At 34.6% G+C, this 12,697-nt stretch overlaps 1 protein-coding gene across 2 annotated transcripts; it reads right to left on the bottom strand.

Annotated features, from left to right (window-relative positions):
- Window positions 1–1,748: 1,748 nt before the first annotated feature.
- On the bottom strand, window positions 1,749–10,371 carry LOC130052433 (uncharacterized). Of its 2 annotated transcripts, XM_056157440.1 has the most exons (7): window positions 10,164–10,368; window positions 9,072–9,458; window positions 8,795–8,977; window positions 5,838–5,954; window positions 4,538–4,783; window positions 2,474–2,582; window positions 1,749–2,327 (listed from the first exon to the last, which is right to left on the bottom strand). In XM_056157440.1, the coding sequence occupies exons 1-7, from the start codon at window positions 10,219–10,221 to the stop codon at window positions 2,063–2,065; spliced, it is 1,365 nt and encodes a 454-aa protein (XP_056013415.1). In that variant the 5' UTR covers window positions 10,222–10,368; the 3' UTR covers window positions 1,749–2,062. The 2 variants fall into 2 exon arrangements, with proteins under 2 accessions (XP_056013415.1, XP_056013454.1); XM_056157479.1 differs by lacking the exon at window positions 2,474–2,582 and having other exon boundaries at window positions 2,195–2,327; window positions 10,164–10,371.
- Between the last annotated feature and the right edge of the window lie 2,326 nt (window positions 10,372–12,697).

Here is a 12,697-nt window from a genome sequence, read left to right as displayed (position 1 = left end):
GATATCACAATTGTATTTTTCAAAATAAATGTTTAGAAATCTTAGAAATGATAACAAACATTTTAATGCACCGGACCACTCCATCTTGTCCATGAGGGTAAGGATTTTAGGAAAAAAACTTACCATCACACAAACAATCCAACATTAAGCACCCTTTTTCGTAGACAACGAAAAGATCACCGGATCACGACCCTAGGCACTGCATTTCCATATGGATGTGAAGGCGCTACATATGCCAGAAGTGGTGTTAATCAAATGTGGATTCTAATAAATTCTAAAGAACTTTTAGTAAACTTGAAATCGCAGAATTTATCCCAAATCAATAACATTAAAACCCATGACTTTTCAACACTATACACGATCATTCCTCACGATAAATTAAAGACTACACTTTTTGACATCCATAGACAGTTGCTTCTTCAACAAAAGCAGAAAACGGAAATATTCATATCTAGTGATCAGTCATTCAAAAACTTACTTGTGAAACACCACTCTGATTCCACGCACAAGTACTCTGAAGTTAAAATAAAAAATATGCTAGAGTTCCTCATTGACAATATCTTCGTGGTTTTTGGTGATCAGGTCTTCCAACAGTCTTGTGGAATTCCCATCGGCACGAATTGTGCTCCTTTGTTAGCTGACCTGTTTCTATATTCATATTAAACAGAATTTATTTAAAGACTTCTACGCGAGAAGAAAAAATCTCTCGCTGTGGCCTTCAATTCGACATTTAGATATATCGATGACGTTCTGTCTATTAACAATAATAGCTTCCATTCATATGTCGATTTGATATATCCCTGTGAGCTCGAAATAAAGGACACTACAGAATCGTCAACTTCTGCTTCATACTTAAATATTTTAATGAAAGTAGACATTAACGGCAAACTAACAACTCAACTGTATGACAAACGGGATGATTTCAGCTTCTCCATCGTCAACTTCCCATATTTATGTAGCAATATTCCATTATCACCTGCATATGGTGTTTATGTATCTCAACTGATTCGATATGCAAGAGCTTGTTCTGGGTATAGTCAGTTTTCAAATCGAGGTAAGCTACTGACAAACAAGTTGATGATACAGGGGTTTCAACAGTCTCGATTGAAGTAAGCTTTTCGCAAATTCTATGGTCGTTATAACGATCTAGTTCGTCAATACAACCTTGCATTGGGTCAAATGCTGTCTGACGTGTTTCATACCGATTGTTAAGCCGTTCTTGGCACACTGATTTTGACTGCGGATAACTCCGTTTACCTGATCAAGATATAGGGTTCACGGCGGGTGTGACCGGTCAACAAGGGATTATTACTCCTGCTAGGCACCTGATCCCACCTCTGGTGTATCCAGGGGTCCGTGTTTGCCCAACAATCTATTTTGTATTGCTTATAGGAGTTACGAGATTGATCACTATTCGTTATCTTTAACTTGCATATCAGCTAGGAATGCATTATAGTTTTATCCACATAACGATGCAATTATGTACATAACTTCCAATACATACACGACTTGTATAATGCAGATGTGGGAGTAATCATTCAGCCTGGAGCACTGATAACAAAATTTTAATTCAACGAAGCATTACAGTTTGATGAGTGCAAACAAGAAAAATCTGCTACATTCCTTTGCTAGCATTTCAATGAGGCTGTCGCCGAAATCATCAATGTTGTGGCTGATATTTAATTCCAGTCAGTAATCATCAGCACGCAATTACTACAGAGAGATCGTAGAACTAGAATGACACCATAGAATTGTAAGTAGATTTATTGTTAGGCACGGGTGATCTCTAAAAGAAAAAACAATATACAATACTGTGCAATTAATTCGGCATTAATATCATGTTTCATGTTCAACATCAAATTTTATATATAAAATCACGTATCCTGTACGAAAGTATGTCTCCTGTACTAAACCATGTCTCATTTACAAAATCACACTTTATTTACAAAATCACAATTTCTTTACAAAATCACAATTCATTTACAAAATTACAATTTATTTACAGAATCAAAATTCATTTACAAAATCACATTTCGTTAATGAAATCACCTCATGAACAAAATCATGTTTCCTGTAAAATATCAATGTATTCATGTGTATGACTGAGTTCACTATACAGTGTGACATTATTGACGTTAACATTCAGTAAAGGTTCATATTGCTGTACGGAAGTTTGAATGTCGTTGGTTTCTGGCTGATCACACAAACATCCTGCTCTGTGGATCTCTAACTGTGCGTTGCTGGATTCTCGTTGAGGAGTGAGCTTAAGCAAAAATCTGTCACCCGCATTGCTTACATGGATCACCGCTGTGTTTAAATCCAGTCGTCTGAAATTTTATATTTTCATTATTATCAGAACATAAGTAAAACTAATTACACGAGTACAAAACGGAAATATTAGTGGACGTATAAAAACGTATTTGTTGAATCATTTACTGGTAATTTGCATATGATATATTGATCTTAAGAATACCTCTGTTTGATGATCAGAAAAAATACAAGAAGAATCAATACAGCAAGGAGGAACGTGATAATCCAAGTCAAAGGACCACCATATCTTTCGAACGAAGAAAGTGATGGATCTAGATAAAATAAAGAAAGAAATATGGCAATAATCTATGCTTATGAAAGGTGAAGAAAACGAACAGTGATCAATCTCATGACTCTTATAAGCAATACAAAATATAGTTGGTTAAACATGGACCCCTGTACACACTACAGGTGCGATCAGGTGCCTAGGAGGAGTAAGCATTCCCTGTCCACCGGTCACACCCGTCACGAGCCCTATATCTTAATCAGGTAAACGGAGTTATTCGTAGTCAAAATCAGTGTACAGAGAACGGCATAATAATTGGTATGAAACACGTCAGACAGCATTTGACCCTATGATAGTCTGTATAGGCAAACTAGATGGTTATAACGACTATAAGATTTGCGAAATGCTGACTTTAAACGAGATTTAAACGAGATTGTTGAAACTCGTGTACCATCAACCTGTTTGTCAGCAGCTTGCCTCGATTTCAAAACTGATCAGACGCAGAACAAGCTCTTGCGTATCGAATCAGTTGAGAGACATAAACACCATATGCAGGTGATAATGGAATATTGCTACATAGATATGGGGAATTGACGATGGATTACTTGAAATCATTCCGTTTGTCATAAAGTTGGGTTGTTAGTTTGCTGTTAATATTTTTGTGAGGAGCAAATATAGGGACTTACTGGATCCAGCAATGTATATTTGTTTGTAATAGTTTTATGTAGTTTAGGAATCCAGTATAGGTACGGTAACTCATATTCTTTCGACCCATTGACTTGGATATTAAATGTGTCTAAACCTGAAGCATGGTTTTGAAGAATTTCATCTTTTGAAAGGGCAATAGGAGTATAGGTATTCCATTGCTTCCAATATACAAAGCACATTACGTTCTTTGTCAGTAATCTGCCTCGATTTTAAAATAAATTGGCCATACACGGAACAAGCTTTTGCCTTTCGAATCAGTTGAAAGTGATACACACCATATGCAGGTGATAATGGAATATTGCTACATAAATATAGGAAATTGACGATGGATTACCTAAAAGCATTCCGTTTGTCACAAAGTTGGGTTGTTAGTTTGCCGTTAATATTCATATCAAAGAAATATCTGGTGCGAAGCAGATATGGAAGACTTTGGTGCCTTTTATCTCAAGTTTACAGGGATATATTGAATCGACATATGAATGAAAACGATTATTATATGAAACGTCATCGATACATGTATATCTAAATATCAAGTTGAAAGCCACAGCAAGAAATGTTTTTCTTCTGATGTAGAAGTTTGTTTTAATCAACTCTGCTTCATAAAAATATAAAACAGGTCAGCTAACAGATGACAACAGTTCGTGCCCATGGTAATTCCAACAGATTGTTGGAAGACCTGATCATGAAAGACCACGAGAATATTGTCAATGAAAAACTCCAGCATATTTTTGTTCAACTTCAGAGTACTTGTGCGTGGAATCAGAATGGTGTTTAACAAAGCAATTGTTTGGATGACTGTTCACTAGATATAATAGTTCCTTTTTAATTTTTGTCAAAGAAGCAACTGTCTACGATGTGAAAAGGTGAAGTCGTTAGTTTATCGTGAGGAATGGTCGTGTAAAGTATTGTAAAGCCATATGTTTTGATGTTGATTTGAAAAAAAGTTTTGCTATTTCAAATTTACTAATAGTTCTGTAGAATATTTTATACTCCCCATTTGATATACACTATTTCTTGCATATGTTGTGGCACAGTTTGTTTGAAGTTTCTCCACACACAGTAGGATAGATTTACGTACTTTTGTTCTAATACGGGATGCTAATATTCCTCTTATACTTTTATTCCAGTTGGACAAGGTCTTAAGTTCGTCTTTTTCATATTCTCTTTTTAAAAGATATATGGATTTTCTATAGAATGTAAGTTTCGGATAAAATGTCATTGATATAATTGAATGCAGACTTATCATGACCATTATGTCTCTATATGGAAGGCTTTCCTGCAAACTATACTTACTGTTACCCAAGTTGTCACCATTCCCCTGTTTGTTCGCTGTGATGCTGCTCTTAGTGGGACTAACATCCTCCAAATAGGACGGTTCTGATATAGTAGCTGTATTAAGATCTGGTTCAGACGGTGATGAAGAAGCTGTGTCTTCCAATGCCTCAACCCTTAAACGACTCTCTGAATAATTTATTGACTGACTGTGTTCGTTGGTATTGGCAATTAATTCTTCCTTCATACAATAAAATGTTACATTTCCTGCAAACAAAACAAGACAATAACAAAAAGCAATTGTAAACCCTTAAATATCAGTCATTATCCTGCTTCTATGATAAGTTTAATGCTATGATTTGATCCAATACTCTGTTTTCATATAATATATATGCATATAGATGAATTTATGGCGTAAATGTAGAGGACGTCTTGGAGCCGCTTTCTTAGTGGATATTTAATGATAAACATCAAGTGAAAGATAGGGATAATTTCTGGATACACTTTAAATATTTTGAAATCATTGATATTATCAGTGATTCGGAATAACAAGCCAATCTTAGCAATACGTCATTAAATAGTTTATTCGATTTGAAAGCCATCTCTTAAAAATTTACTTAAATGACATTAATCAGTTGCATGAGTCACCAAATAAGAGTACAATTATCATAAATTCAAAACAATTTTTTAAAGAATGAAAAGATGACGATAACGAATAGTGATTAATTTCACACATCCTATAATAAATAATCCACAGTAGTTCGAATTACCATCCACTTTTTAATACCCTAATTACTATAATTTAATATATTTTCATCCTCTTTATTTCACAATCTCGTTGTTTTGTAATTTTGCTCTTTACCTTTTCCTACTTTCTATATTTTTGATATATATATATATATATATATATATATATATATTCATTCCAACCCGATGCTAGTATGAACTCTCTAGACCGACGTCTTTACTCTTATCAGATCGCTGATGCGATATTCACATCCTAGTACACGGATTGTTTATTTCTTAATTTAGTCTAGTAGTGTCTTTTTTATTAGAAATGTAAATAATTTACACTTGCCTTTTTTCGTATTGTGTTTTATGATATTAATTGATGCAATAAATGATGCGGTTTTCTCTCTCTCTAATTAAAACCATTTTGGAAAAAATAGCAGAGTGCTCACTCGCTACTATAATCAGATGAGTACTAACTCGCTACTATAATCAGTAGAATTCTCACCCGCTACTATAACCAGTAGAGTACTCACCCGCTACTATAACCAGTAGAGTACTCACCCGGTACTATAACCAGTAGACTACTCACCCGCTACTTTAATCAGTACTCGACTCTCTGTAGAATGTGTCTTTATTTTCACGAGCAGTTTCTCTTTTGAAGGGGGAACTTTGACTCCATATAAATCAACATTGTAGTTTTGGTGTTCTAGAGTATCAAAAATAAGTATATCTATTTACATTCATGAATTAAATGTGACAAAATTATTTCTCTCAGTAAATAACAAATTCTATCCTGATAAATAGTTATTGAATGTAAACCTATAGTAATTCAAATCAGATTGAGAAATGTCTGTATTGTGTTCCATCATATTTCTTTTTCAAGTTTACACCCTGTATTTCGTACAAATAGACCTCTACTATCGCATCAAACTTTACGCTGCCTAGATATAGACCACCATACACAAAATCCTCCCACATGCTCTTGTTATTCTTTTTCCTTTACCTATAGTCCAGATAAGTATGAAGCATAAGTGGACGACTCTGTGGTGCCTTTTATTTCGAGTTAATTGGGGTATATTGAATCGATATATGAATGAAAATCATTATTGTTAATATATAATACATCGTCGATATCTCTAAATGTCGAATTGAAGGCCACAGCAAGATATATTTTCTTCTCACGTAGAAGTTTTTGAATAAATTGTGCTTTATAGGAATATAAAAACAGTTCAGCTAACAAAGGAGCACAATTCGTGCCCACGGAAATTCCAACAGACTGTTGGAAGACCTGATCACAAAAGACCACGAGAATATTGTCAATGAGCAACGCTAGCATATTATTTAATTGAAATTCAGAGTACTTGTGCGTGGAATCAGAGTGGCGTTTAATAAAGTAATTTTTTGGATGACTGATCACAAGATAGGAATATTTGCGTTGTTCCTTTTTGTTAAAGAAACAACTATCTATGATGTCAAAAAGTCTAGTCTTTAATTTAGTTTGAGGAATGGTCGAGTAAAGTGTTGAAAAGTCATACGTTTTAATGTTGTTGATTCGAGAAAAGTTTTGCGACCTAAGACATTACCACAGGATAATTTAAACTGTAAAGCTGCATTACATGGTTTAGTGGAAATGTAATTCAATTGGTAAAGGATTGCCTCAGAAATAGAAGAAAGTCTGCCAAAGTACAATGTTCAAGGTGTATTAAGTAATTGGGTCAATATTTTGGATTCCTAATTTTTTGTGCGAATACTTGATAGAGAGAAATAACTCGTATGCGTCAAATCGCCTGCACATAAATTCGCGTGAAGTCGATTATTCAAGATTTCTACTATGTATTTTAAAGCGAATAATTTATTTTGCGAGTGATGCATCTAGGGAAATTACGCGATAATAAATTCCTCGTGTATGTTTAGGAATCAACCGTATTAAGAAGGTGTAACCCAAAAGCTTCATTTTGGGACCCTAGCTTTCTAATAGGTTTTGAATGTCATTTCTCAGTCTTAAGTTATACATTTTGCTGATGATAATACTTTATCTCATATTCATGAAATCTTTGATATTCTCATTAACACTTATAGCAAGAAAGTTTGATTCTTATCAATTGGGTTTGTGGAAATTAAAAACTGTATGCATGCAAAGGCAACAAAGATTCAAATATTAACCATGGGAGCGAAAACATTCGATCAGAAACCTACGGTAGCTGATAAGTGCCAGGGTATAGAATTAATATTTATTTAACTGGCAGCCGCCATTTAATTTATTTGGCGGCCGCCATATAAATTGATTGAATCAAATAAATTATTTGACGGTGGCCACCACTTAATTTAACTGGTGATCGCCACTCAATTTAATTGGCAGCCTTATTTCTTGTGCGAATACTTGATAGGGTGAAATAACTCGTATGCGTGAACATATATTCGCGTGAAGTCGATTATTCAAGATTGTTCAGTGATATGGCGGTCGCCTATTATTCAACTGCTCCTCCTCCAAAATGAAAGGAGTCCAACTCCTGTAATCTCCCTCTACAATAATTAAAAGCTGGTGCTGTTAATTTAAAAAGTTATATAAATGTTCATGATACCAAATGTCGACAAACTCGCGCTAGAGAAAATCTTCACATGCACTTGAGATACCAACATATCACGAACATAGAAGCAGGGGGCTGTCTCTACACTTTTTTGTCTAACTTTCCTTATTTCTATATGCAAACTAAGTTATTTTGACATGCAAAATAAGATATATTGGCGGATTGGCCCCACCCGACTCTTTTAGTGGTGGTAGTAATATAATAAATGTATGAATGGTAAGTAAATTGGAAAGGGAGATTACATTGGTTCCATCCGTTTCACTTTGGGAGAGAGAAGGAGGGCAGTTTGATCATGTCAGACAGCATTTTACTTAATAACAGGTTGTATTGGTAAATTAAATCTTTATAACAACCATGAAATATGCGAAATATTGACTGTTGAAACCCCAGTTACATCAACTTATTTGTTAAACTCGATTTAAAAGTTGACTATACGCAGAACAAGCTCTTGCTTTGATGCGTTTAAAGTGAAAGACCGGAAATCTCTGAATTAAGAATAGTTTGAAATAAGTGATTCCTTCCTTTGAACTATATCTCCATCACCGGTAATGACATGTCTAACTGGACCATGGTTGAAAAATTGATTGATTGTATTTGGTTAACGCCCTCTGGAGAATATGTCACTCATATGGAGACTTCATCATTTCCGGTGAAGGGTTGCAAAATTTAGGCCTACGATCAGCGCTTCTGACCATTGGTTAGGGAGGGATCTTTATCGTGCCACACCTGTTGTCACACGGGACCTCGGTTTTCGCGGTCTCATCCGAAGGACTGCCTTATTTAGTCGCTTCTTACGGCAAGCAGGGGGTACTGAGGACCTATTCTAACCAGGATCCCCACGGAATTATAGTTGAAAGAACAAAAGAGGTAGTTTATTTGTTTTTACAAGTATGTATTAAAATTAGTGCTTTTTTCTATCTGTGGTTTGATTATTTACATTGAATTGATAACATCTAACCGTAATGAAGGATTCCATTGTCAGACATCATAAGTTCCACCATAACAGTCTGTAAAATTTCGACTCGTGACACGTCACCACTTATGTGACAAGAACAGTTACCCTTGTTACCAGTCGACTGTAGATAAATTTGGGGACTTCTGGTATCTTTTCTGTACACACATGTATCAACGACTTGATAATCTACAAACATGGAGAAAAGTGGATAAATGCAGACCAAAGATCTTCAAAGAATTTTTAGGACATCAAATTTCTCACTTAACATTCATTACACTACCTTGGATACACTCATAGACAATGCTCTGTCGAAATGACGCATTCTGAAGCCCTGGTCGTTTGGAGTCTTTGCAGGATTTTCGAAGACTTGTCTCCATTGTTTGAAAATATTCATTTGACAGATTACACCGATTTTTGCCATTGCACATCTTGACAGCAGATGCAAAAGCACTATTGTTTCTTTCTGTCCGATGGTTGACTGGGAACTGGATACCACAATACACAGCGTTCGTGGTGTTACACCCGAGGACAATGTCGATAGGTGATAATCTTTGAAAACCATCCTCGATGACGTGATGTTTGATATAAATTGTGTGATTTATGGGGCATTGGCAATCGTAGTTCTTCCAGTCTTTTGTTTTCTTGCATGAAGAATTGATCAACGAACCTTTCAGTTCAAAACAGAAACATTCATAGACTAATATCAAGGAAAATCCATTATGAAACAAATAACTATTAAGCACAGACAATATTTGAACAGAAAATCATTATCACCTTCGAATAGATATAATTATGTTATTCTGTTTTATTAGTGACATGTCTTTATCTGCTTGGAATTCCTAGAAACAAGTGAAAATCATAACCTTAACAATGATTTTGGTCTGTAATTATTCAAGAGCTGAAATCAAAGAAAATCAAAGAAAGATTTAGAATTAAAGTTCGCGAATCGTCGGTCTTATAATCAAGTTGGACTGTTTTGTTTCCTAATTTTGAAAATTTATATATTAACTACTGAGTTCCACTGAAGTTACCCAAAGAAATCTGACTTCCAATCGTGTTTTGTAAGTATTTTCATTGTAATCAAACTCAATTTTCATTTTCAGCTAAATGTTTTTGCAAGAAATATTCGATTTAAAATCCATTAAGTTACACAATAAAATGAATTGAACATGTTTGAATCACGGTATGAGAAATAGACAAATCACTTGCATGACGGTAGAGTCTACATAAGAATAAATTTTATCACAAGATAGTCAAAATAATGTCATATCTTTGGTTAGATACAGGAAGTGTCATTGTGCTAACATATTACTGTTGAAAGCCATTCTCTCATATAGCATTCATAATTATCAAAACACTTGTAAAGAGTTACCTTTAACGTTCTGTATGAGAAAAACTACTACTAAATTTACCACAAAATACATCCTCATCAATGACTGAAAATATTAATGATTAAAAATGCGGAAGAATAACAAGTAAACAATTCCGATTCTTTTTACTTATTTATCCGGTCCCAGTAACATGAATCCTAGATATGCCCTCATAAATAAATGTGCATCGGCACGAGGACGTGAAAATGTATTTATAAACAAGTGTAGAAAACGAATAGTGATCGATTTCATAAATTCTATATTTCATTAAAAAAAATCATACTTCCACTTGAAGTCATCCATATAAACGCACATCACTTCCTATTTCTACACAGGAAATTCACAACTATTCTAAATCTAAGCTGGAATACCACGAAGAAATAGTCCGTATCTGAATTATTATAATATTATAGCATACGCATCCTCATGGTTTAAAGACAAAATTAAAATCACCGTAGTAACCCAATACATGATATGACGTCACAATGAAACAGTGTTTCATGACGCAAGTCCATCACTATATCGCTGGGAAAATGTAATATTTTGCTGTCATCACATGCTATAAATCTGTTTGTAAAATCGTTATTTTATGTTTATTTTGTATTCAAGTCTTTACATTTTAATCTATCATGTATTTTCATAATTGAACGGGTTCGTAACCCAAAAACTGTAAACTTTGTAATAGTGGGTGCACCAGGTGGCTAGATTTGATATACCCTATGAAATGCCCTAAAAACCTTAAATAACTTCGACTTTACAACTAAACTATCAATTGCTTTTTCTCGTGGGGGATCCTGGTTAGGATAGCTTGTCAAAAGAGGCGTCTAAATGAGGACTGTCCTTCGGATGAGACCTAAAAAACCGACGCACTCAGTCTGAGCACGTGTAGCACGATAAAGATCCCTACCTGCTCAAAGGCTCAAACGCCATAAGCGCCGAGCATTGGCCTTGATTTTACCGTCCTTCCCCAGGGATTGTGACGTCTCCATATTAGCGAAAACTTCTCGAGCGGGACGGTTAGCACTATACAATTATCCAACCAATATGAATTGCTTTTATGCTATTGATTACCTATAGATAGTCTACTTTATCTGGGATTCTGGAGAGGTCGGACAATGGGATTTGTCTGCTTTTTTATTTCTGGATGAAATCAGGACCATTTCATACACGATAGTAGAATTTAGAAAATGTGCTGTATTTGCCAGGTCCTTAAAACTAAACTGCTTTAAATAGTATATTACTATTTTGAGAACCAGTGTCATAGGGAGAAAGAGGGATATAACAAGGTCGCCTATTGAAACTCTAACACAACACACTACTTTGCTGGCGATGGTTATCTTCCCATCCACTGCATTTCAGTCTAAGCTTAAGTATAACCATTAGGGATGTTCTCTCACTTATTGCAATGCTGGTAAGATTAAGAAATGGGTCATCTAACGTATTTGTACGTATTCTAATGCTTTGAGAACCTGTATCAATGACAAGACCATCACAAATGAATTAAATGTAGGAAACGTAACTTTAGTTTCATAAAAAGGTATGTCAAAATCTACACACAATATCTAAAAAAAAAAAAATATCATCAACCCTAGAAAAAATCATCCTGGGAGTGGTGGATAGTTAATACCCCCATCTCAAACCTAAACAACCACTCTATGAATGTCGAAACAATTCTCAGAGATGCTGCAATATATTGGTTCTGTATAATGTTTGCAAGGTAAACCAAGTCATCATTGATCCCTAGTTTCAAAAAGGTGTTTACAAATGTGTTTAGGGTCAAAGAATTGATGTTTTGAGACATAGAAACATAGAGGTTATAATTGATATTCTAAGATTTGTTCTACTCGTTCTGTGGACAGCGAAATATCTGGTATTGCTGAGTCTAATGTTGTGTACACGTATAATACTATTTGCACTCAATTGACTTGGATGGTTCTAGAAAGTTATGTTTACTTGTCATTGACATCTGTGACCGAGATTGTTCTGGATATGTTATTTTTAGTAGAAAGATTACGTATTGGTTGCATCATTGTCTTTCAAGATCGTACTGAAAATCCATTCCCATTATAAATATACTGAAATTCTTATGATAAAAAGGCTCTGGTTAGACACCTTTATATGCTGTTGGATTTAATTTCACTGGGAATTACGATTTGGGATTAATATTTTTGTGTGTGTAGGTTATGTTTGGATTTATCATTCAACTACCGTAGTTAGTATTTTGCTATTCTTACAATTATAATTATCTTTCAATTATTAATTGTAAAGAAATCTTATTAATTGTTTAGTTCCCTTTTGTTAGTAAATTCTGCTGCGCTATACCAATGGTGTGTTCTGACCCATAACACTAATTACTAAGAGCCGGTAATGTTTGTCTGTCTTGTAGATTTCCTTTTACGTGTATTCTTGCGTAGTGGCATAATGAAGTTTGCAATACTCACCACAATCTTTGTTTTCTAAGGAGATATGACCTTTTACTGTATGACAATTTATACATGTACTTATCAAAATGCAGATTTTGATGCAATGTGCCGTT

The sequence above is a fragment of the Ostrea edulis genome, chromosome 1 (assembly GCF_947568905.1).
Source record: "Ostrea edulis chromosome 1, xbOstEdul1.1, whole genome shotgun sequence".
Taxonomy (NCBI): Eukaryota; Metazoa; Mollusca; class Bivalvia; order Ostreida; family Ostreidae; genus Ostrea; species Ostrea edulis.
Note: the sequence above shows the minus strand (reverse complement) of the source record. Positions and strands in the feature narration are given on the sequence as shown.